The 27,413-nt window shown below is 40.8% G+C and overlaps 1 protein-coding gene across 1 annotated transcript in view; it reads left to right on the top strand.

The window, feature by feature from the left end:
* nrg3b (neuregulin 3b) overlaps positions 1 to 27,067 on the top strand; it is a 204,956-nt gene extending 177,889 nt beyond the window's left edge. Inside the window, exons 5-9 of the mRNA XM_085284591.1 lie at positions 150 to 252; positions 2,391 to 2,517; positions 12,840 to 12,949; positions 22,575 to 22,757; positions 25,850 to 27,067. Coding sequence (XP_085140717.1) covers positions 150 to 252; positions 2,391 to 2,517; positions 12,840 to 12,949; positions 22,575 to 22,757; positions 25,850 to 26,591 — 1,265 coding nt within the window. The 3' untranslated portion in view covers positions 26,592 to 27,067. The remainder of the gene's footprint in view (positions 1 to 149; positions 253 to 2,390; positions 2,518 to 12,839; positions 12,950 to 22,574; positions 22,758 to 25,849) is intronic.
* Positions 27,068 to 27,413: the final 346 nt, after the last annotated feature.

The following is a 27,413-nucleotide window of genomic DNA, read 5'->3' as shown; positions in this document are numbered from 1 at the left end:
GAGTGTATGTCATTCCACCCTTTATGTGTATTTGGTATGTTAATTCATCATGATCCATCTCTTCCTCTCAGCTCAATCGCAACCATAGTCCATATCGTTTATGTCACAGCAGAAATTCATTGGACTGAACTGTATTCTCTCCTCCACAGAGAGTGGTGACACCTACCAGAGGCAGGTGCTGTCCATCTTCAGCATTGCCTCGGGGATCTGTCTTCTTGGAGTGGCATGTATGGCTCTCTACCGCCACAACAAGTGAGTGATGCCAGCGAGAACCACATTAGTAGCGTATGCCCCCGGCTGTGCAGAAAGAGCACTTTACTATCATGGCATGGAGCCCAATGAAATTCTAAGTGTGAGTCAGCTAGAGGATGTTTTAGCAAGGCAACAAATCTAAATAGTGTAGGATGCATTTGGGACAGATACTCATGTAAGATTTATTTGAAAGTGGTTTTAGCAAGCAGGTGTGTCACAAAATGCTTCACACAAAACAAAATACTCAGATATGGCAAGAGACAGACCAAGTTCAAGTACAGTAGACCCTAAGTGCACGTGTACATGTGTGTGACAAGATAAGAGGGTTTCCTGGTGGCTCAGAAGCAGACCACCAAAGTCAATTATGCATGGCACCAAAGAAGAAGGAAAAAGAAAGCAGAGGGAAAGAACTGGAAGAGTGTGTGTATGTATATTCATTCAGTAGGAGTGAATGAATGCTGTGCTGGCTAAATTAAGCTTGCTAAACAAAAACAAAAAAGGTGGTTTTATTTTTGAGTAGTGTAGTGCCCTGAGCAGTGCAGCACATATTGGTCAACATGAACAGATAGTCCTGGCTCACAGATAGAATTAATGTACTGAAAATTATCCAAAATCACAAGTCCTGTGATAATAAGTATCTTTCCTTCAAAAAAAATAGCTGTGCGCCAGGCTACCGTGGATAAATAGCTTTTCAAACTCCGTGGTTGTTTTTCCTCTCAAGAAAAAATGCGAAATTTTGTTTGTATCAGTACTTCTCAGAAAAGATTAGTAAAGTTTTCAGAAAGGTTGCTTTTAGGTGGTATAACTTCATTATTATTATTTATTAGAGTGGGTTCCTGCAGAACGTTTTAATCCCTCCAAGCCATTAGGTGGTTGGATTATAGTTTGTTAACCCTGTAAACCAATGCAATGATTTGTTGCTTTCCACATTTTTAAAAAGTTTTTTTTTTACTTCTCGCCATCATCCTTTATGCAGGAAACACTTAATGAGTCTCAGCTGCAGACAGAATTTTGCATTCTAGAATTTAAAAATGAACATTTAATGGTGAATTAAAATTTAATCCAAAAGTCATTTTAATGCAATCAAATTTTAATCCGAAATGAAAGAACGGTATCATCTTTTTTCCTTTTTTAAAAAAAATTTATCATAGCAGAAGAATTTGACTTTTTTTTTGTCACGTTTTGCTGTTTCATTTTTTGTGTGTATGTGTGGTAAAGAGAAAAGCCAGAGTAGGTAAAAATGTGGCAGAACAACTAAAATTAAGTAGTTTAAGAAAAGTGGAATGTCTGCTCATGTCAGCAAACTTGACTTTACTTCAATTCCTTAGGTTATATCTGTTCCCACTGCTATAACTTAAGGCTTCTTGCTGTATGTATGGATATCACTGCATGTGAATTCTCCCTCTCTCCCCGCAAAGATGAGAGAATCCAAACTTTGGCTTTCATAGTAAATCAATAAAACCTTTGTATTTATCGCTTTTACTTTAACTTTCCTTGATTAAATTCATGTAGTTTTAAATTTTATTTTCATGCATTTTTTGTTCATTTTAAAGCTATTTTTGTGGCGCACATTTACCACCTTAAGTTTCACCTCGGAAAAGTAATCACAGTTGAACGCTGAATGTCACTTTCAGCTATGGTTTGTTCCAGAAATGTTAAATTTCACCGTTTTAAAAACCTCAAACTGTCACAGGATGTTTTATCGCTGCATAACAAAAAATGCATATATTAGTTCATCGTCACAATTCGCACATATGTGTGTGTCTGTCTTCAGTGAGTAGATGTGAAATTCATTGACAGGGCCTATCTTGTCTACTATGTGTGATCTGTAAGTGAGTCTCAGAAATAAATGGTAACAAGTCAATAAATGTAACAACGTTGCCATTAGATGCGTGTGAAGAATATGACCTAAAAAGAAACCGTTATTAAACTGTGTAACAACGAAAAAGAAGAATGAATCTTCAGCAGAGCAAATGCAGCTATTGTAGGGAGGTTTTTTCTGCCTCATAGAAATCCCTTTGTTTTCCTAATTGCATGCTGTATTGTCATCAGTCTATCCATTGTTCTGGATTATTTCTTTAGTTTTGTTGTAGACTTACATTTGTTCTCCCTTTTTCACCGGCACATTTCCTCCACAGGAGACACAGGGAGAAACTCCAGGCTCATTTCTCCGACAGCCGCAGCCTCAGAGACTGTACCGTCAATGCCTCCGGCCTCATGTCCAAATCTACCCCCAGACTTCAATACAGCCTTCAGCTCCAAAAGGTGCGTCTTGATCAATGATGTATTTATTCATTTCCAGTTACACCCTAATCATCATTGTCACCATCTTCTTCTTTATATATACAGTACTTCATATACACATTATAGTCTTTTGAGTTCCTGACAGGATGATTTATGATCTAAAATACGTCTTAATAATCTCTCTACTGGCTCGAGTCTTTTGTTCACACTCGTATCTGACATAGGCTGAGAGGCAGTGGGGAATTATAGCTTAAAATAAATGCATCACACATTACAGAGGAAAAATCTGCCTGCCATGTTCACTGTGACAGATTCCTGTGACAAACTGCAGAGTAGAAATTATAATCTGTTTTGGTGTCAAGGATCCTGAATTCTAAAGAAATCCAGCAGAACTTTATTGATAGCTAAATGTGATTGTGCTTGTGCATATTCATTTTAGTAATATCACAAATAACATTTTAAAGTGATTGGTTTGAAGCCGGCTGCTAAACTTTAAATTTTGAGTTAGTTAGACATTCCTCGAAAACCAATGCTTTCCAGAAACAACCACATACAGCAATAATAACAAATACAATCTACGACTGCATGCATAATACTCTCAATAGCCTAACAGGGCTTACACTGATTGATTGATTGCTTTCCTATTATCCCTCTCCACATGCACTTACATCGTGACGTCAGACACATACTGTATACTGATGTTGAAGGAGTAGAAGTGCTCCACTTTAAAGTGGAGCAAATCAAATCAAGGAAAGGTAGAAAATGTCAGAAGTGACAAAGCTCAAAATATTTAACTTAGTAAGCAGTAACTATGAACATTGTTTTACGGTGTACAAGGATACAGTACTGTGCATAATTCTACCACCAATATTCTGTCCAGGTCTTGTGTAATTTGGCATAATACACCTTTTTTTCCTGGTTTCTCTTCCTTAAGAATGGCTTCTCGACAGCCATGCATCAAGATCATTTCAGTGAACAGTAAATGGAACAAGTAAAGGGCCAGATGCCTCTCTCAGGTCCTATATAAGGTCGTTGGAGTTTTTCCTTAAGTACATGACCTTTAGATGCTGTTTATCTGCTGTAGATCATTTTTAGGCCTGCCACTTCTTCTTTTGTCAGCCTCTTGTCCAGTTTCCTCGTTTTTTAAAAGGACACACTGCACACCATGCCCAGATATGCCAGGTATTTGGCTAACAGACCTTTGGGAATCACATTATTTGTGCAAAACTCCTATTTTGTGCCTGCCAAACTGTTATCTTTGGCATTTTTGTCGATTCAACCAAAGAAAGCGGGTGTTCTTTTTGACAGGCTCCTAGTAAAAAGTGCATAGAGATAAAATTTAAAAATGTATATTTGCTAAGTCGGCTGTTATGAGTGGACACAACACAGGTTCATTCCTTAAGTTAGGTGCATTTTTTTATGCTTGAATGATTTATATGTCAGTGTTAATTGGCTTTACAAATAAACAAACGGACAAAGAAAGATTCCTCTGGGAATGATCAGGCACGAGAACTGAAGTGGAAACAAGTTAAAAAGCAGCTAATGATGAAAGGAAAACCTCGGAAAGCATGCAGAACAATTGCAATTTCAACCAAGCATCACTCCGTTGAAGCAAAATATAAAGAAATGATAGGTGGCTCGAGACTTTTTCACAGCACTGTACATTAGACATAAGTCATGTAAGTTCAGGCCAGTTGTTTTCCCTGGCTAAATAAGGTAACTGTTGTATATGGTGATGATGGTTACATATGGGATTGGTGCTTTTTGATGTATACATGTATATATCTTATCAGTTATGCAGAATCTCAATTTTGGTGGTTAGCATGAATGTATGCACTTAAATGTCTAGTCCTGAGTCCCATCGGCTATGGACTAAAAATTGAGGGGAAAAAAAGTTGTGGAGGGGAATAGAGAATTTAACAATAGACACATTTGTTGGCTTTCACCATATTTGCTGGTAAACTAGTATGTTTGATGTGTTGCTGGACTTAAATCAAACTAAAATTAAAATTAAGTAAAATATTATGAAACGTCTGGTTACTTTCACTTTCACTGGCTGCTGTTTTTTTTATATATCAGAGCAGGATTCTTTTAATTTGCAAAACACAGGTTATAGCTGCTCTGCCAGACATTTCTTCCTTCACAATTATTCCATTCTGGTGGTTAAAAAAATAAGTGAGTGATAACAATTTTAGTTATTGCAGTTCTACACTTTTGGGCACTTTTATTGGCAATTTTTATTTATTTGCCAATAAAAAGTTTGTGAAACTTGTGAATTGTGGTTGTGATTGTTCTTCACTATGTAATATAAACATAAAAAAAAGATCTAAATAAAACTGAAGCAGCAAAGGGCACAAAAACAACAACTTTGTGCCACTGCCAAATGGCAGAAACACGGTGCTATTATAATCAAAATGCCAAGTTAAAGTACTGCATTATCATAACTATTAACAACAACAACAAAATACGCAAAAAGATTTACCTCAATTATACATAACAGGCTAAATAAATAAGATTTTGGGTGTTTTACATTTACCTAAAAATGACTCTTTTGATAGTAAAAGTCCCCAGCCAATGAAGTTGATCTACATAGTAAACGTTGCTGGAATTCTGACCTCTTTAAATAGAAGAATGTAAAGTTGTGCCCATACTCTGGATCATGAATCCTGAATTCAACATCCAAGCACAGCAGCACAGTCATAATCCACAATGAGCACAAAACTGTACATTACAGCAGGTTCATGTGTTTAAAAAGTTGGATTTTGCAAATTTGAACTACATAACCCTCAACCAACTCAAAAACTGAAGGAGACTAATATTATGTAATCATTTATCAACTAATAAACACATAGCATCAGCTCTAGGAAGAAAATTTCATCCAGGCGGGCAAATAATTCTTGGTTAAGAAAAAAAATGGCAAACCATAGAAGAAAAAGTGGCTCAGAATTCATTAGAAGCCACCACAGCCTGCAGCAGCAGCAGACACTGCAGAGGAAACAAGTGACCCAGACATTCTTAGAAAAAGCAGAGAGAAGACATGGATGGCACTGATAAGGCTAATGTCTCCACAGAGGGGTAATTGCACTCTACTGCACACTTGTAAAGGTTTCATCAAAGAGTGCGACCGCTTGGCATAATGCGTTCCTACTTTCTTTATTTAATTAGATGGATTTTTTTGTTTGTTTTTGTTTTTAAAGAAGTTCAGTGTGCAGTCTTTCTTTTATCATTTCAGGAAGTTATATGGAGTAGTAGTCCTTCATGTATCAATGCTAAAACGATAGAGAGATCAATTATAGATTTGACGTTTCTACTTCTGAAACATAAATAGTTTACAGCTTCCACAAATCTCATTTTAATATGTATGGGTACTAAGGTAGCAAGGTTATTAATACTGATTAATACTATAATACTGATTTCTTTATTTTCTGTATGTTTTTCACCCTTAAATGTTTCACATCATCAAAGAAATTTAAATATTAGTCAAAGATAACACAGGTAAACACAAACTGCAGTTTCTAAATGAAGCTGTTTATTAAGGGTAAAAAAAAATCCAAGCCTACGTGTCCCTGTGTGAAAAAAATGATTGGCCCCTAAACCTAATAACTGGTTTGCCACCCTAAGCAGCAACAACTGCAATCAAGCCTTTTCGATAACTGCCAATGAGTCTTTTACAGCGCTTGTGGAGGAATTTTGGCCCACTCATCTTTGCAGAATCGTTGTAATTCAGCCACATTAATGAAGATGTTTTTTGGCAAATCTGAGACAAGCCTTTATGTTCTCTTCAATGGATACCATTTTTGCAGAGTGTCCTGAACTCTGGCCTTAACTGAAACATGTGAACCCTACGGTTCATTAATGTTGTTTTACTTTCTTTTGTGACCTCCTGGATAGGGATGGGTATCGTTTAGGTTTTATCCGATACCGGTGCCAAACCGGCACTTTTGAAACGGTGCCGGTGCTTAAACGGTGCTCGAACCGGTGCTTAAAGAAAGGAGAACACAAAGTTGGTCCAAAAACCTCTCATGGTCAGCTGTTTTTTTGTAAAAAGATAACAATGTTAGCCTTTTCTGCAGCTATAGGGCATATATGGTATCACTCTTGGCTGGAAGCAGTCCTTAATCAATGGAAAAAACACAAACTTTGTCCAAAAACCTCTCATGTTTAACTGTTTTCCACTTTTTCTTTGGTCATTTTAGCATTTTTGGCCAGGGTGAAGGGAGTATCTGCCATCAAACAAGAAGACAGCCGCATGTAACTACGACGGTGTTTGCTAGTTCACCTTACATGCATTAATTTAATAACGTGGTTAGCCTACTCAACGTAAATTACACACGGACAACATTAAGCTACTCACGCAGAGAAGAACGGCTGCTGCTGCCATCATCACCCGTCATCATTTCTGCTACACTGGCAGGGCTAGGGGCCAGGACTCTACTCTTCAGGTTCTTTGGGGATGTTGGTAACTCGGTGCATTTCTCGGCTTTTAAAAAATGCTATGGCACCGGTATGGCACTGGATACCGGTAGCCATCCCTACTCCTGGATAAGTCGTCGATGTGCTTTTGTAGGAATTTTGGTAGTCCAGTCTTTCCTGGAAAGCTTCGCCACTGTTCCAAGTTTTCTCCATTTGTGTGTAATGGCTCTCACTGTGATCCACTGGAGCTCGAAGGCTTAGAAATAGCTTTCCACACCGGTAGATGTCTGTGATTTTGTTTCTCGTGTGTTTCTTTAGATTGTGGCATGATGTGTTGCTTTTAGAGATCTATTATGCTGCTTTCCTTTGTCAGACAGGTTCTATGTAAGTGATTCCTTAATTCAGCAGGTCTGCCAGTAATCATCCCTGAATGTATTTACTGAAACTGAACTCAGATTTTCAAAAAAAAAAAAGGTTAATCACAGTTAATTCGAAATAGGACCAGGTAGTTTTGGAAACCTTTTCTCCCTTAATGAATGAAATCATCATTTAAAAACTGCATTTAGTATTTCCTCAGGTTATCTTTGTATAATATTAAAATGAGTCTGGTGATCTGAAACATGCAAGTGTCACAAATATGCAAAAAACTAGGAAATTGGTAAGAAGGCAAACACTTTTTCACACCACTGTATATGGAGGCTTCTTTAATAATTCAACACTGTCTGGTGTCACCCACTGAAACAAACACCCCTTAAGCTAACCCCACCCACGGATCTGCAGTTGGCACCATCTGAAAGCTTTTCGAGGGTGTCATTTGAAAATCATGGCTCTGGGCAGCTGATCGCTAAGACGCTGTACCACCTTTGATGCAAATGTTAAAAAAGCTGTTAAGTAGTTGTGTTTAAGTAATATTAAAAAAATGCTTTCATATAAGCACAATAACCAGCACAACAGCAACCTAAAAAAGGGGAGACTCAGATGGTGGTATCGGGAATGTGTTAGGGCTCAGCGGGTGAGGCAGTGAAGCCCTGCATCCAACCACGAAATGCATTGAATGCTAGACAAAGGAAGGAAGCCAGGAGGAAGGCAAAGACAACACGGAAACACAAGCTATAATAGAACAGTGTGAGGGAAGCTTAAGGTGGGATGTGAAAGATCACTGGCTATAAGCACCCAGGAGGGGGCATGAGCTGTACAGACCAACGAAAGATTAACAAGTGAAACCTGTTTTTCCACAGATTTGACACAATGACCCCAGACCACAGCTTCTCTCCACCCACTCCCTCAGCTTGTAACCATCTAGGGAGAGGACATGTGGGTGTGGGTGGTGTAGTCCTACAATATCTCTATTTTCTTTAAAGTTACACAGACAAAATGAAAATACTTTCAAAGGAAGAACAGAGCAGAGTGTTCTTAAATAGGCTCAAAACATTTGGTGTATGCAGCATAACCCAGCGTCAAAGCACAATGGGGGTTTTTGTGCATGTGTTCAAGGCAGTAGGATGGAGGATGAGTGCAGCGAGCTAGAAAAAAATGTCTGGCTCTGACAAGGCAGGTGCAAGAGGGGAGGATAAAACTGAAGTCCTTTTTTAGTCATTGTCTTCCATTTGAAGTCTCTAATAAACTAATGCGGCGCTCAGTTGTTATTCACTCTTTGAATTCTGGGATTAAAGAAAAAGGCATTTCCCCTCTAGGTGTGATCACTAAAGACATATATGCTGACATGATGAAAGCATATGCAAGGCAAATTAAACCCTCAGCTCTTTTTAAAAATATACACCTGGTCACCTTCACACTCCTTATAGAATAAATTTAACTCTTGTATTCAAAGCATAACGTCACTCCTAAGAGGCACACTCTTGAAACGGCGTGCATTTGATGTAAATGGTGGCGACGCCAGTAAAGCTGTGTAAAAACCTACAAAATCCACATCAAGATGGAAATTATGGAGAGATTAGCTTTAGGAAAATATAATGATTTGGGTTATATTAGACCCTTATGGTGCATTAGCCATATGTTAAGAACATGCATGGACATGGTCAAGGCAACCTGCTGAAGATCAAACTGAGTGTCTGAATGAGGATGAAAGGCAGTTTCAATTACTTTAAATGTGGCATGGTTGAGTATTTCAAAATCTGGTGCTCTACTGGGATTTTCCAAAACAACCATCTCTAGGGTTTACAGAGAATGGTCTGAAAAAGAGAAAACTTCCAGTGAGCTGCGGTTCTCTGGGTGAAAATTGATGGTGTTGATGCCAGAGGGCAGAGGAGAATGGCCAGACTGCTTTGAGCAGGAAGGCAACAGTAACTGATCACTAGTAAACAATCATTCGTCAGAACTAAAGTATGCAGAATGCACACAACATTGAACCTTGAAGCAGATGGGCTACAGTGGCAGAATACCACATCAGGTGCCACTCCTGTCAAGAAACCGAGCATAACATTTGCATAGGCATACCTAAAGTGGACAGTAGAAGATTGGAAAAGTGTTTCTTGGTCTGATGAGCCTCGATTTTTGCTGTTGGCAGGGTCCGAGTTTTGCGTAAATACCATGAAAGCATCGATCCAACCTGCCTTGGATCAAGAGTTCAGGCTGCTGGTATAATGGTGTGGGAGATACTTTCTTGTCTGTGAAGGTTCTCAGTCATCCAGGTCATCGTAGTCTAAGGAGCTTGGAAAGAAAAGCGTCTGAACTTGAAGACGTTTCACCTCTCATCTGAGAAGCTTCTTCAGTTCTAGGGTCAAATAGTGGAGAGTCCCAGGTTTAAACCCTGTGGGAGTTTCCCCCCAAGAGGGACAAATCAACACCCTAATGATCCTCTACCTAATCACACGAGCCAAGGTGTGAAAACGGGTGTAGGTCACAATCAGTCAAGGTTTTGGGTAAACCCATTATGAAATCTGGCCCCACCCTAACACGTGATTTCCTGAGGTCAGATGCCCCGAGATGTGAGTGGGCGTTAAGGCGTCTGGGAAGGGACTGGATTATAGATTTCAGAAAGTTTGTGTCATAAGCCACCGCCTCTGTTCAAAGATGGTCGCTCACAGTGGACATAAATGGCCTCTTTTACTCCTCTTTCAAACCAAGATATTTTCTTGGCATACTTTAGGCCCCTTAGTACAAAGTGCTTTCAATTTGATTCATTACAAACTGTACTGTACTCACTATACTCAAATGGCCTCCACGGCCACCAGAACTCTTCTGCGATGTGGTGGAACAAATCTGAAGCAACTGTGTGATGCTTTCATGTCAATATAGACCAAAATGTCAGAGAAATGTTTTTATGTCCTCATCGAATCCAAGCCATGAAGAATTAAGCTAGCTTTGCCAAAGAAACAAACCGCTACTAGCAAGATGTATCTAATAAAATGTCTTGTGAACGTGTAAGAATAGTGTATTAGCTATATGTTAAGCACATGCATGCAAACCTGTATTGACAGCAACCTTCTCCACCATTTTCCTTGTTATGCCTGAGGCGATGACCATCTTTCCGAAAAGATTTAAGGGTTTATATTTTACATGACTACAGGAGGTTGCCCAAGTAAATAGCCATCATTTTAACCACCCCTTAAGAAATACAGATGATTATTATTTTTTGATGTTTTGATAGGGCACCTGAAGTGGAACATGAAGCATTATATATACTGTATGCACATCTGTAGCTATTTCTGTGCATATGTTTCTTCCATCTGCAATTCAGAGTATACATTTCCACATGAACAGTTACTTCAAATACACACTTGTAAACAGCTGGGACTTGTATATATCAAGTATTTTACAAAGGAAAGGAAATGAAACGAAAAAGAGAAAATGAACTGTAAGTACATACTGAAACACCCCTCTGTGTCCACTGTTATTTGAATCAACACCTCTGTGGTAATAATATGTGTCAAATGAAAGAGATGGCTTATACACCCATGAGACAGGCTGCACAGCAACAGACATGCGCTGACATGAAGGAATAGGGTCATACAGGCAACGAGGGCATCAGCTTGAAGCTTGAGTGGTTCTAACTAACTAGTCTTCTAAGAAGAGTCCCTCTCAGGAGTGAGCATGCTATATAAATACTTCATCATATCAGAATATTTTAATGAATGCTCCGGTGTGATTCAAGGCTAGGTTCTCTTGAACCATAGTCTGTTTTATTATTATTTCATTATTATTATTAATATTATGAAGTAATGTGTTTTTCGTCTAATTTTGTTTGCCAAAGACTTTCTCGAGATAATTAGAGAATCGTTCATTTTGATTCATTCGTTTTTATCAGATTGACGTTGTTTAATGAACTTCAAACATCTGGGAAAGGTTTGATGGAACAGCTTCAATTAGCACCCATGTAGTATGTCTCAGAAAGTGTGAAAGTGTAAAGTATTGAAGCTGTGCTTCTGCCATCAGATAATCAAGCAGAGTACAATTATGAGTACGAAATGGATCAGGGCTATTAGCCGCTTGTTCAGCAGGGGTGTTGTGTCAGCTGAAGGGGAGATATGATAACTTCTACAGGTATCTCAGCGACTATTAAAAGGAAAGGACAGTGCAGCCTGAATGTTAAATCCAAATCTGAGCATGGCAGTGCATAATTTGAATGAACTTGTTAACATTTAAATACGGGGTAGAGTCGCATTTGTTGTCCATTAAAAATCTTCACACCTTGGCCTGAAGTGTTAAGACATGCTCTTTCAGTAAACGTACATGCAGTTTTGAGCTGCTAGCTCAAAGACTGTCCTTGTTGAAGAATGGTCAAATATCCTATTATGCACAGTTCAGGACCTGTGATTTGATCGTAATACAAGGGGGATTATGGCTGCTCTGAATGCATAGGTTTGCTTTACTTCTTAATATGAAGGTGATAGTCAACATATTGATGGGGGAGGGTTTTTTCCTGTCACTCTCTCCTTCTCTTGTATTTTCCTTGTGTGTGAACATTGCGCTGTGTTTATCCAAGGTTCACAAGTGGCATGAAACAAGGCAAAATTGTGATGGGAGGGAACAAGCAAACTGGGTTACGCCAATGGGCTACGCCACTGTCTGCCAGTGGCAGACCTGAATGGCATGGCAGACTGCCAACAGCTATTTATTTTATCTCCTGACATAGATATCTTCCCCCAGGAAGCTTTGCCATGGCAATTGTTTCACAAAGTGAGGTGTTCTCCCCCCGCAGGGTATATGAGAGGGTGGCCAAATGATACTATTTTCTTGCACAACTAGTGAGCAGCGGTAACAGCTTCTTCTGGGAGCCAAACGGTGTATGGGGGAAAAAAGAGGCTTATCATTCATGAGAACCGTGAACCCAGCACTAAGTCACATGCAATTGCTTTAGTGATGTACAATCAGACAGCGAAAGAGAGAGAGAGCTGTAACTGGAATGACAGAATTATCTCATGACTTAAGTGTTTCACAGAGGGGGTCTCGGGGCGTTCACGGTCACTGTGCCAGAGCTCTGACTGCAGCCTGTTGTAAGATAATAGTGTTAATTTTGATAAGAATAAAGGGAAAGAATTGAGAGGGCAATTTCTTTAGGAAACCATTAATGTAATCTTGTGTTGGATTAATTCTTGAGTGAATCAGGAGTGCTGTGAGGGCCAGTGTGGAGTTTATTCACAAAGTGTCCCCTCCTAATCTGCCGCTTTAAAATGTAAAATGCAATTAAAGACGCTCTGCCTGACTAACCGGGGATACATCAGCGAGAGAACACGCTCGACCTGACTGGGGATTGCTGCTAAACTCATAGAGAATTATCAGCCTTATGTGTTATATCCTAAGCTTCACTTCTGTGTACTTACATAGCTACTTACATTGGACATTTTGTTTTTCATTTTAATCGTTACAGCAGTGGAATCTAGCTACATTTCCGGGTCTTTTGCTGAGTATAACTAATTGAGTATCTGAGTTTCACTAACTGCCTGCGCAACTTTCTTTATTTCTTGCAGAGTTGCACTTCTCACGGATCGTCTGTTAAGGGCGGCAAAGTGGCACCAGGGGCATCAACAGTAGCTCCACCTATTCTCAGCAAAGCACTGTCTAAAGGGAAACGCTTCAGGTACAATTATGACATGCTCTTTTTTTTTTCCTGCCCTGTTTCATATCTGGGGCTGAGTCAGCATGTTTGAGCCATAAGGGACAGTGAGGTGAAAAATTTAATCATCCCATGTAGTGTAATATGTATATCGTCGAGGCCGCTAACAAAAGAAAACAGATCACATACACATAGAGGTTAGATCTTATATCTGCGTGCATTTTATTGTATGATTATTGGTTCAGCGAGCATGACATAAAAAAGAAAAAACAGAGTAGAGGCTGTCAAGCTAGTTGAGGATGGAGACGTCTTTATTTACATGGCATTCAAGTAAATTGTTCAAAGTAATTAAATGTGTCCTCGGGCATCTCCTGAAATGACTAGTTGAACGCAGATAGGAGCGAACATAATAACACTCCTCCAAGGAGAAGTGAATTTAATGTCCAGAGTTAAACACTGACTCAGCCCAATTTTTATGCCATCCTTCAAATGACAGAAGATTCAAGGAAATGAACAGCGTTTTTGCTTTTTGCTACGAGGGATATCGCAAGCAGGGTTGCTTTGTGATCACAGCACTCAGTACCAAATGCTGCAGTTTCCAATCCTCAGAAGAACACAGGGATGTGGATATAGGCCGCGCTACAATGGCCTCATCTGAGCTGTTTACAGAGACGTTTCATTTGCTTTGATGATATGGATGCAGGCACACTTTGACAGTTAATGCTATTCAGTCACACGACATGTAAGCCTGCCATCTTTTCAAAGAAGTTTATTTTCCTTAGAAGCTATTACACGGATTGTTGATCCTCATACTTGTTGCCTGTTACCTGAGATGATTGGTACCAAATCTGAATAACAGTGTTGGAGCTGCACATTATGTTACAATGCAAGATATAGCACTGTGCAAAAGTCTTGAGCCACCCTTTTCTTTGTATTTTTGCGTGGGAAATGGTACATAATTGCAGTGATTAAAACTTGCAAACATGCATGGAAATGAAGCACAAACAGGCAAACGCAAGGCTTTCTAGCTTCTTTCAGGAGTCTTCAAAAATAGTTCTCCAGGCTTGTTGAAGGAAATTCAAAGCTCTTCTTTGGATGTTGGCTGCCTTTTGTTCTGTTCTCTGTCAAGATGTTCCCACTGCTGCAGTATTATTGAGGTCTGGGCTCTGGCCAGATCAGTCTATGACTGATAGTGCTCCATTGTGTGCTCTTTCTTTTCAGGTATACTTGAACTTCACTGGGAATATGTTTTGAATCATTTTCATGCTAAAATATAAAGCCGTTTCCAATCAGATGCTTTCCAGATGGTATTACACGCTGGATTGAAATGTAATTATTTTTCAATCAGTTTTGACAAGATCGGCAACGCCACTGGCTGAAATTTAGCCCCAAACCACCACAGAGCCTCCACCATGTTTTAAAGATGGTTGTAGACACTCAATGTTCTGGATCTCCTCCATTTATACTGGTTAAATAGTTCTAATACTGTTTTATGACTTGTCAAACTGCATTAGCGTTCACATTTTCCATAGATTCAACAAAAGAAAGGGAAGCAAATTATCTATTTTTGCAACTAGCTGCAAATAGTTTTTTGCCAAGTTGTTATGTGTGGACAAAATGCTGATTCACCCCTTGAGTCAGGTGCCTTTTTTATGCTTGAATGAATTTATAGGTCAGTGTTGTGGCTAGACAAAAAAACCACCACTTTCATAAAATTACAAGAAAATCTGGCTCATTAAAAGAGAAATAGAAAGAAATCGGGGTGACTCAATACTTTTAAACACAACTGTTGTGCATAAGTTTTAACATATTTATTTAAACCCTCATTATTTTTGGTTTAGCGTGATGGATTTTCCATATTCTGCATCAAAAGCACAGAATACAGAATGTACAGAGATTAAAAGAGCCTATGTTAGGGTAGAAAACGGTGAATGGCGAGCTTGTCTCTATATACCGAGGAAGGTTTTTTTTTATGTGTGGCTGACTGCGATGCCACCTTTAGTGAAAGCCCCACTGTGGCAGCAGTTATTCTGTTTTAATGGACCAGTGCTGTGTCAAAGAGGAAAGTTTTTTACAAAAAAAGGTTGTCATATGTGGCTGCGGGGATGGTACCATCTCCCTCTGGTGTTTTATTCTCCGCAGTGTCGTGCAGGTGCCTCATGAAGGGCAGCTGACAGTCAATCATCTGTTCAGCTTGCTCTCAAAGTAGGCCGAGGCAGGGGAGAACTAGACTGTGATGGATGATGTTGAGATGCTTTCAGCTATTGACCTGAAAGTGGACCACAACGTGAGCTATCAGGAGAACTGCACCATAAACATGTGTCAATATGGCCTATCAATACTGCTGAAAATGGTTACCTGTGTCTCATTGGTTTATAATTAGGCTGGATTATATGCAAACTGATTCATTTGTAATGCAGATTGCCTCTGTTGAGCTGAGATTTTGTTAAATGTCACAATACGATTCTAAAACAGCTGTAACGTAATCTTTAACCAACTTAGCATTAATACGTTAGTGCGTCTGAACCTTCTGTAATTAGCATTAAGCACATTTAAGGCTGACAGGATTTGTTGTTTTGCACAAGCAAACGTTATCCTTTAATACACGTCACCAAAGGCATTAGCAATATCTTGCCTTGCAGTCAATGGAAATGTCTGCAATAGAAGATATTTGTTTAAAACCCATAAATATCATCCAACGTTTGCACTAGTGGAAAATCCAGAAGATCTTATCAACATTTTTGAAACATGGTTTGTTGCAGAGAGCTTCTCTGTGAAAAATAGTTAGGACAGTCTTCTTCAAAAAAGACAGGTGATTGACTGAACCATCTGCGCAATAGCCCCACCATGGACTAAACTCAAACAGCAGATCAACAAGCCACAGGACAACCAAGGAACATCAATGAGGGGAAGAAAACAACAGATTCGGAAGACCTTGAAAGCTTTGAAAGCTAGCAAGATTTCTTAAAGAAAATATGCATATAAAGGACTCCTAAAGATACTTAACAAATACTTTGTTAGGTGATTACATATAAGATCCATTATTAAAGGTAAACCAGACCTTTAGTTGACCTTATACACCCCATAGTTCCTCATAGGACTCCCATTTCACCGACTTCAGTGCGCCTTTGATTGCATGCAGTAGTTGACAAACTTAGTAAGATGGATTCTCTGGTGATTATGAATCTCGTGTGAATCCAGATCTCTTGTAAGGTAAATCAACTTAAGTAGAATTAATCCTTTGAGGACTACCATTGCAGAATGAGAAGGGCAAAAACGGATCGTTGAATGAAACGGATGAACCAGAATTGGTTTGTAAAAATGCTGCAACCTCAGTGGTGTGGAATTGGTTTAGCTTTCGTCCGTCAGATACACACCAAAGCACAATTTTTGGTAGAGCATGCAAGTAGGCCGTCGTTATTACCGTGTTTTTCAGAAAATACGGCACACTTAAAATCCTTTGATTTTCTGAAAAAGCGACAGTGCCCCTTATAATCCGGTGTATGAATTCTGGTTGTGCTTACTGACCTTGAACCGATTTTATGTGATACACGGCGCTCGAAAATCTGTCAAAAAATGTTTTAGTATGACTTTGATAAGCTATGAAGCCGCACTGCTTGATGGATTGTCGGAGCATTACAGGTATCGTAGGCAGGAGCCTCGCGGAGTGATACGTACTGTGCTTCAACGTATTGTGTTTGTATAACCTCTTTTTAAGTTTTGTGGATATTATACATGGTTATGCTGAGGATATGTCGGCCAATTTTCACTGGAAATGGTTAAACTGTCAGCAAGGAATTTGCATTAAAAAACAGCTGCTTGTTTAAGTGAAAATACATTGATAGGTTTTTTGGTTTTGTTTTTTTGCACTAATAAAGTTGCAGAGTTGTAAATTATTTTGTCTCGTGTTAATTATATCATCAGTTATATCGTTATCGCAAATTTTCAATTTATATATCGTGATAAATATTTTTGCCCATATTGCCCTGTCATACTCAGCCTATTCGTGGGTATGCTGCCTTTGATGGCAGCTGGGAATTTCTGACTCCAGAACTGAGATTTTTCAGCCCTGATTTCCATGATTTAAGTCATTCAGCCAAGAATAATTGGCATTACAATGCTGGTTAAATATGAACTTAAAACCTTGTGCCATGTGTTATCTAGCACATCAGCGCCAAAAGCAATTAAATCTTTATTTTGTTCACCTGATATAATATTTGACAAAGGATGTATTGAGCTTGTTTTTCCTGCTCTTCTGCTCCTGCAGTTAAATGAACTACACGCCTGTTGATTGCAGAAAAAAAGCTCAAGGCAACCATCGTTCATCAAATGTTTAGAGGGCAAAAATCATTTCGATTTGTAACTTCGCACTTGCGTGTCCTATTGAATGCAGTAATATGTACGAGTTGCTTTGATGAAAACAGTGGACTCCTGCTGACACAAGTCAATTGCTGTTTTCACTTAAATTCAGTTGATTACAATGATTCCTTTGTCATGATGGTATTATGAGAAAATTGTAGTAAGAAGCCTAATCAATGTGCTGAAAGCCGCCACGTGTGGCTTGTACATGTTGAGTAGGGGACATAATCAGTATCCATAGTGAATATCAGAAGTGCTATGTGGGTGTTTCCTGCTGGTTTAGTAGAAAATGGTGTTTACTCTGAAAATGTGGCATACTTTTTCCATTTTTTTAACTCACCTCAGGTTCTTTGTCACATGCCATCCCCCTCTGTTTTCCTGCCGTTTCTCTCTCTCTGCGATATGTCCGGTAAAGGCATTAACAGAGGGAGGAAGTGGTTTAAATAAGTACTGGATTACCCTACCAACCAGGCTTACCCATTTAACATCAGGGGGTTGCACAGTCTTGTTGAATTGTGGAGATAAGCAGCTGCCTTTCCGTTTTAAAAGGTTCAACTTTTATCATTCAGTAATTACAACAGCCCCAAAAAAATCATGTTTTCATGTTTTTTCCAGTTAATCCTAATTAAAAAAAAATCAGCACGCTAATAGCCAACAAAACCGACAATATTTAGCTGTATTCATATCAACTTTTTACAACATCAGTCGATATAAAAGCCAGCAAACACTAGAGCCAACATTGTGTATGCTTTTTGTTCCACAGCCACGGACATCAGCAAATTACTGTAGCAGAGCGTTTTTTTGTTGTTGTTTTTTTCAGTGTTCCAGTGGTTTATCAATTATTAAGCAGTCATCCACTGGACTGCATGAAAGAAAAGGAATCAGGGAGTTCAGTTTAATGACTGGCAAGAAAATCCTAAAGTTTGAACATCTTGATTACTATTTCAATAACAAGAAGAATCAAACAATGCAGCACTTCATACACAAGCTATTTTTGTGCTGCGCCAAATTATTCAAGAGCCAAAATCAAGCTGTGAGAGCGTGTGGTGCTGATTTTTGTTTAATGGTTCAATACAAAAAAAAGTTATTTACACGACAATAATAATATGTTTCAGCTCTTTTCAGTGGTTCAGATTAACTAGCACAATCAACTGACATATTGATCACAGAGGATTTGCTGGTAAGCAACGATCAGGGTAGCCACGGTGTCTTAAAGAAATTCATAATAACATCAAAATAATTGAGTGTATTTTGTGATTACATATTCATTGGGAGCTGTTTGTCTTTGCATGATGTGCTCACACATCAGATTGCATTATGGCTCGGTGTACCTTGGATTTAATACCATTGCCACCATCGTCCCTGTCCCTCCACCATCTCCTCATTGAACGACTGGCGACCTGTAGCCCTGACCCCCATCGTAAGCAAATGCTTCGAGAAGCTGGTCAGGGACTTCATCTGCTCTGCACTACCCGACTCACTGGACCCTCTACAGTTTGCATACCGCCACAACAGGTCCACTGATGATGCCATAGCCCTGACACTACACACTGCCCTGTCACACCTGGAGAAGAGAGACACGTATGTGAGGATGCTGTTTGGAGATTACAGCTCAGCATTCAATACCATCGTTCCCTCGAAGCTGGACAGGAAACTGCAGGATCTAGGACTGAGCAGCTCCCTCTGCAGCTGGATCCTTAGCTTCCTGTCTGACAGACGCCAGGTGGTCAGACTGGGCAGCATCACCTCATCCCCCATCACACTGAACACTGGTGCTCCACAGGGGTATGTACTGAGCCCTCTCCTGTACTCACTCTACACCTACGACTGCACAGCCACTAACAGCTCCAACATCATTGTGAAGTTTGCGGACGACACTACAGTGGTGGGTCTTATCACCAACGGTGATGAGACGGCTTACAGGGAGGAGGTCAGCGCCCTGACCCACTGGTGTCAAGACAACCATCTCACCCTCAACGTCGCAAAGACAAAGGAGTTGATAGTGGACTTCCGGAGGTGCAGAGAAGTACACACCCCCATCACCATCAACGGCGCTGCTGTGGAGAGAGTGAGCAGCTTCCGGTTCCTTGGCGTACACCTGGCTGAGGATCTTACGTGGTCAGTACACACAAACAAAACAGTGAAGAAGGCGCAGCAGCGCCTCTTCTTTCTCAGGAGACTGAAAAGATTCGGCATGAGCCCCCGCATCCTCAGGACCTTCTATCGTTGTGCCATTGAGAGCATCCTCACTGGATGCATCACCACCTGGTATGGCAACAGCACCGCCTACAACTGCAAAGCTCTCCAGCGAGTAGTGCGGTGCTCTGAACGGATAATTGGAGGTGAGCTTCCCTCCCTCCAAGACATCTACAGGAAGCGGTGCCTGAGGAAAGCGGGGAGGATCATCAAGGACTCCAGTCACCCCAGCCATAAACTGTTCAGACTGCTTCCATCAGGAAGGAGGTTCTGCAGCATCCGGTCCCGTACCAGCAGACTGAGAGACAGCTTTTTCCATCAGGCCATCAGACTGCTGAACACGTCATAGACACCTCAGCTTCACTACTGGAACTTCAACATTATGCACTCCACACTGTATATAAATGCCACTTGTTTTGCACATATTCAACTCTGTATATTTTATATATTTTATTATTATTATTATTATTATTTTATTTTTTTACTATTTAATTTGTAAAAATGTGTATACACACACACACACACACACACACACACACACACGTAGGAAAATATTTAGTATACACATCCAGAAATGCATACACTATTATATATTGTACATATATTTATTAGTTTCAGGTTGGCCATTCTTGTATTTTGCTCGTTTGTGTTGTTGTGTTTGCACATCTCTGTTGCTTGTGGGGCTCGCACACAAGAATTTCACTCGCATGTGCTGTGCCAGTGTGCCTGCACATGTGATGTGACAATAAAAAGTGATTTGATTTGATTTGATTCATTACTGCAGACATCCAGGGATCTGCTTTGAGGCAGACCACCTACTGCCCACAGACCAATTTAAAAACTGTGTGCCTAAACAGGAAGCTCAGTCTCTAAAGGCAGCTGCTTCTATCATTAACAGCAGTAGAATATCAGTATGTAAGCTAGAGGTCATTTTCAAGGTGCAGGATAACCCCTAACAATACATGGCATTTATTTGAAGTTCACAGAAAGAAAACACTAAAGCAGTGTTTTCTATATGTTCTGGACGATAAAGGTCTGTATGGAAACTTCGTTAGCATGTTAGCACTTGCTTAACCATGCTAGTGCATGGCTCTTTGGATCAAAATGACACTTTAAAATGTAACATTAAAACTGTAAATTATCCTGTAATTTGCGTTGAATGGCTAAATCAAAAATTATGGAAATAATCAAATTCTACAAGTAGGAGTGACATTGTCTTCTTGGTGATTCCCAGCTTCCAGCATCCATCACTGACAATAAAATGTGTAAACACAGATGTTAATTCAAAAATGATTGTTTAAAATGTTGAATGTTCGGTCCATGAATCCATCCATCCATTTTCTTCCGGGTGAAGCTCGCAGGGGCCACAGGATAAGCAGAGAAGCCCAGACTGGCCTCTCCCCAGCCACCTCCTCCAGCGTATCCGGGGGAACACCAAGGCGGTCCCAGGCCAGCCGAGTGATATAATCTCTCCAGCATGTCCTGGGTCTGCCCAGAGGTGGGATATGCCCAGAACACCTCACTCAAGATGCGCCCAGGAGGCATCCTTGTCAGATGCCTGAACCACCTCAACTGTCTCTTTTCGATGTGGAGGAGCAGCGGCTCTACTCTGAGCCCCTCCCGGATGGCCTAACTCCTCACCCTGTCTCTAAGGGTGAGGCCAGCCACCCTTTGGAGAAAGCTCATTCCCGCCGCATGTATCCGCGATCTAGTTCTTTCAGTCACTAACCAAAGCTCATAACGATAGGTGAGGTTACTCAAAGAAGGCTTCCCTATTGCTGTGTTGAAGAATAAAGGTGGTCGTACCAAATACCAACTTAAAATATTGACATTAAAAACCAGGAGAGACTCAAGACTTTTGCACTGTTTCCTCTCAAGCAGCAAAGGGTTTTTCATTTAAGCATGTATGTAAAAAACTTTTTATATTAATCTTTTAATTCTAAAGCAGCCCTCAAAGTACATGAAAAAGTATGTGTTTAATAGTGTAACACACCTCTCCTAGAATGCACCGCAGTAAGTACACAGCCTCTTCTCCGGCACCTGGTTCGAGGCAAAATCTCTGTGAGATTTGTTCAATAAAACCCAGGGAGAAACTAGTCCTGCATCTTTACATTCACAGGCAACAAAAACAGAGCATCATCACACTGCTAACCTCCACATTTTCCTTGGGATTAGACCTTTTCACAGCACATATTGCAGGGAAAGCACGGGTGTATTTTTGTAATATGAAAAAACAGCTGCATTCTTCGTAGGTGAGCCAATTCCAAGAATGAATGAACGAATGCTTGGCATGAAAACCATCTTTCTATGCTACATGTGCACTTTGTGAATGTGAATTAATCTAAGCCCCCTTTTCAACAGGTAGAAGGGAGTGAAAAAAAGAAAGCGTAGGGAATGCATACTAATCTTGAAATTAAAACATTTACACTAAAGATATTTTTTGGAGGGGGGTGGCGTTTCAAGCGCATTCGCGTTTCCCTTTAAGACACAGCTTGAGATTTCTCCCATAGTTCCTTCCCTCCTCTCTTGCGGGGGTGGGAAGAGTGTGGAGTTTGCATGTTATCTCTGTGCCTGCGTGGGTTCTCTCTGGGTGCTCCGGATTCCTCCCACAATCCAAAGCATGTTAGGTTAATTGGTGATTTTAAATTGGCCATAGGTGCGAATGTGAGGTTGGATGTTTGTCTGTCTGTCTGCATTAGCCCTGAGATAGACTGGCAACCTGTCTGCCGTGTACCAAGCCTTTCAGCCTGAATTAGATAAGCAGATGAAAATGGATGGATGAATGGAAATGATTCCATTCTTATGTAAATTGTATTGCTTATTGATAACTTACGATTCCTTTCACGTGTATCTGATTCATCTGTCTCATAAGCTTCGATACCAGGGTAATTTCCGCGTCGAGTCAATTGAAGGTGGGATTGGATTTTGTTTTTTCCCCTTTCAAGTCTCAAGCACAAAGGTCGATTTACTCCAGACCATTTTTACATCATGAAACCCTAGAAAGGACATCTATAGCTGATACAACAGATGAATTAGTGAACGGTCTTTACCTAATGATTTTGACCCATCTCTTTTGCATGCTGTCTGGTTTCAGGAGTAGTTCGCTCTCACTCAGCCCAGCCCTACAACGGAGAGAGACTAATTACTTCAGGACTCCACCCATTTCCAGAGGGAAACACAAAATACCCACAAATCTTATTGACGGATCCAGAGTGGCGGGGCATGTCTACAAACACTTGCAGGAGGATGAGTCATCGGACATGGAGTCCATAAGAAGGTGAAACTATTTCTTTGTCTCGTTATTAGTTTTGTCATGTTTGTTTGAGCCAGCAAAGAGGAAATTCTCTTCGCCTCCCTCCACGCCGAGGTCAAATAGCCGTTTCAGTGATACAGACCTCTGGACTAACTAAGGTTAAGTCGGAGTGGCAGAGGGATAATTTAGGGAGAAATGAGTTTATGACTGGAAGACTCTCAGTTCAAATCCGTGAACCAGCCTATGAAATGTGATCCAGGGAAATAAATGAGATCTGCAGTGCCCCCCCTACCCCCCTCCTCTTTCAGCTGGGACTGTCACAATTAATTTGGAGAACACACTTGATCCCAAAAGCGCAACAGTATCATGGTGCTGGGAAAGATGTGTGTAATCCTCGCTGCCACTGGGCTGCTGCTGTGAATGAAAATTTGTTTTATCTGCATGTTTTAACAGGGTTAAAAATACAACGGCTGTGCCAAAGCTAATTACCAAATGATGCACGGGTTCACACGAATTTCTAGCTATCCAAAACGGTTTGATTTTGGCTAATGATCAAGCATGGGAAGCATCATAGGTCACATATCAACAAAATGATAAAATTTCTGTAATTTACAAGCTGAGTATAAAGTACATTAGATGACTGCGGCCTCTTAGAACAGGCTACATGTTGAAATGGATTACTTCCAGGCTTTTGCACATCTTGAATTGCCCCCATGCTCCCGCTGATGTCGAGTGAAGCGAGCTGGCCTATTTTGACGGCCATCCCGAGCGAAGCGCAGCTACTGGTGCTGTTTCAGGAGGCATTCGAAGCGAGAGGGACTTTTGGCACAGCCTAGTCTGCAGACTTAAAACACATTTAAAAAGTACAGACTGGTCACGCTTGCTAAAATGTGATGTGATGTGAAATCCTCTCTGACATACTGATTTTTTTATGTTAAAACAAAGCTTTTCGCATTAGTTATAACTTTTCTTTTGCCCTTTTTTCAGGCTGATTGTTGCGTAACGACCACCAAAGACGGAAAATATTTATCACTGAGGTGCTTGTATTCCTCGGTGCATTGATGCATAATGTCAAGCAGCTCCACTGGCATTTCTCCTTCAAAACACTGTAAACATTAAATAAGTGTAGGTTTTATTTACAGATGCAGACAAGAGCATCTTAATCCTGCGTAAGACAGTCCTGTTTAGCATATGACTCAGAAGCAGCCTAATTTGCTGTCACTGTGTGGAACTTGAGCAATAGCACTGTTAACAGAAACGTCTGTCATTAAAGCAGCAGTGTCCCCTGTGCATTTCACACACTTTAAAGTGCCTAGCAATGTTCCTATTAGCATGCCAACCTGATTGAGCATTACAGTAAGTTACACTGCAAGCTGCCAAACTCTTTATGTGACCTATTTCCATAATTTACATTTTTAAACAAAGCTCCACGGAGCTCAGCAATTCTTTCAAATGGTTGTGCAGAAAGATCCTTCAGGAGCAGTTTCCCTCTAAACACACACACACTCACAAACATGCACGCTCGCACTTATAAGGAGTAACGAAACACACTAATAAAGAAGCTGACGAGAATTCTTTTTCACAACGGTGAAATCTGTAAAGCTATAGGCAATTAAATCTGCCGCGCTTTGTCAAATGTTTAGGAGAGGAGCTGAAATAGGAGGGCTTGTCATCTTCTTGGGGATAAAATTGCATTTGTGTAGTAACAATTTAGATCTCATTAGCCACTGATAATTCCCCCACACATCCATCACTCAAATATGGCTTTCGCTGGCCTTCTGGTGGTTGAAATGACCTATTTCTCGACTTACAAGCCACGCAACACCAAGCTTACAGCCCTCTCCTCCTCCTCCTCCTCCTCCTCCTCCAGCCCCCATGTCTCCCGTGTTGCCATGGATACACCCTCTCATCTCTGGAAATGAGAGACGGGAGGTGGAAAGGAGAGTGAGAGAACGCGAGAGGGGAAAGTGAGGAAAGGAGGAGGAGGACTGAGCCGAGAAGTAAAGATGGAGGCACCGAGTCCGGCGCGGTGGAAAGTGCTAATAAAGAGGCGAGAACCACAAACAGACGCGAGAGCACTCTTCTACGTTTTCCGTTTTGTGACAACAAATCCCCACAGAGTATTGTCAGTTTCATCATCTGGTGTCAAAACATATTTACCCATCACGGTTAGCGGAGGAATTCAAAGCAAATTTGCTATTGGAGTTATTTTTAGGTTTTGTTTTGATCTGTCGGATTTACCTCCAGCTTGCTTTTGCCCTTCTAATACCAAGGGTGGGGGAGGAGGGTGGGGTGGTAATTCAATTTTTTAAACTTGGTTACGCTACCAACAATCTTTCAAGGCTGACAATAACACTGGATGCGATTCTAAATGGGAGCCGAGGCTTCAGTAACAACTTTAACAAACATACACAAACTTGCCCACTTGACTCCAGATAAGTTTCCCCTCTCTGCCGTGTTACTGTCATGGCCGACGATAATGCCTTTCAAGCTTATCTGCTTCCGCTCTCTACGTTTGAAGGAGGATGCATCATCATGCAAATGCACCTGCTGAGACTTACTCCCCCGTTCAACCCTGCTTAATGTTACATCGTGGGCCCATCTGATTAGTTGCTTGCTGTGTGAAAACTACAATAAAATGAAATTAGAAGCCGTGTGAAGCCGTGTATTGTTTCTACATACAACAGTCACACAGGGCGGGTCAGGAATCCACCTGCTGTACTGCTAAAGCCTTAAATCTCTGATAAGGCAGTGATGAGCAGAGGGATTTCTCAGTTAAACATTCATGCAGCAACAGTAGACGCCGCTCATGCCAAGGATTATACATAATTACACGTAGATTATGAAACAACAATACCTAAATAGTGATCATTTTGTTTGGTACAAGATATTTTTGTGCCGGTGTGAAATGATACGGTGAAGCCTTGACAGACTGGCATCTTTCTAAAACACAACGAATGTCATCTTGGTGTTCTAAATATGGAAGGTAACTTCATATTCTCTATTGCTCGGGCTTTTCTATTCATTTAAAATTAGGAAAGTGTCTAAGATGAAAAGGTCAAATTATAAATGACTTCCTCACCCTGACATTTCCATCCTTTTCTCTTTGCCCAAAGGTGTGATTCTGCCGGCGGAAGGGTCGGCGCCCTCCTGAGCAGGACCTCACTCTCTCACTTCACAGCCAGGAAAGGATGGACTGAGGTTCCCTGCACCCGCCTCGATAAAGGTACGACCTTCCTGCCACCCTCCCTCCGCACCCGATCTGTGCCCATCATCCCTTCGCTCCAAACGTGTGACCTTGAGGCCGGCCACCCGGTCACGAGTGACCGGAACCAAGCGGGGCTCTTCAAGTGGCACCCCGTGCTGGCTGGAAAGACGGGCCTTCCCGTTAGCAATCCTCCCTCTCCCCCTGAAAGCGTCGTGCTGGCGACCAGTGTCATGCCCAGCAGCGTTAGCCCCCCCGCCGCCGCCGCTTCTCTCCTGGGGTTGGAGAAGAATCTCGGCTCTCCTCAAACACCCTGCTCCTTTGAAATTACAGTGGAACTCGCGCAGGAGTTAAAACAGAAAAGCCTTTGCAGCCCCATGAAAAGGTCTGGGTCTCACAGTGAGATCCACCACGGTGGCACAAACACTCTTGAGAAGACGGCACGGGAGTCAGAGGGGAAAAGTGTCCAGTATTCCCCCAGAGTTCTGCACACAGGCAGCGGGACCAGAGGATGGAAGGCAGCAGGCCAAAGAGGAACCCGGGGACATTGCCAAGGTCAGACATCTCTTGTGTACGGAGGAGCAGACTTGGCCACCAAAGGACCCATCTGCAGAGGAATTGGAAACACTTATGCCAAGCCCTCTGCGAGCTGATTGGATTAACTCTGTAAAGAGAAGACACCGTTTCCAATAAATGTATACCTTTGCTGGTGGCTCAGTATGGCTAGCAGGTGGGACCATCTGTGTGGCCACATGGACCAATAACAGATGGCCATCAGTTTTCGAAAGAACACGAACAGATTGAATTCCCGAGGGGGGAAAAATATTGACACAAAAGACATCGAATTACAAAAGGAAAAGAGACAAACAAACACACATTGTGAATAAATGTGACTCAAAAGGAAAACAAAACCATGACTTGAGTGGGAGCTTGACTTAAACAGTGTATTGAAAAAAATGCCACTATTACAAGGAGCTTCTACTTAGAAACCAAAATAGTGTGTTATCTCTATGTTGTTTCTCTATTGTAAAGAAATGAAATTATATATGTCATATAATATATGTCATATAGACATATATATATTTGACATACAATTGTGACAAAATAAAGACTAAGATAACAGTGTTAATTATGGGCTTTATTCATCTTAATCCATTTTCGTGACTTAATCGGCATTCTGAAATAAATCTGGACAAATATCGAAGTCGAGTCGAACGATTACAAGTAACGACAAAGCTGTCAGGAGATCGTTGCATTTGTTGGAAATACATCAGATTTCAAACATACGAGTTCTCTTTGCTGCACTTTCTACTGTATGTGAAACTGTAGTTGCAAATAAGCAGGTAGTTGAAAATAAACAGGGTATCACCAGGAAATGCAGGAAGCACCAAAAACAAGATTCTTTATAAGTAAAGCAGTGCACCATGTTTGGCTGCTTTAGTAAGCCATCGTGCAGCCTTCTGGTCTCTTGCTGA

Source organism: Mchenga conophoros, linkage group LG8, assembly GCF_057382185.1.
Source record: "Mchenga conophoros isolate Kocher_MC1m ecotype Shallow Benthic linkage group LG8, M_conophoros_male_GT1.1, whole genome shotgun sequence".
NCBI classification, from domain to species: Eukaryota; Metazoa; Chordata; class Actinopteri; order Cichliformes; family Cichlidae; genus Mchenga; species Mchenga conophoros.
Note: the sequence above shows the minus strand (reverse complement) of the source record. Positions and strands in the feature narration are given on the sequence as shown.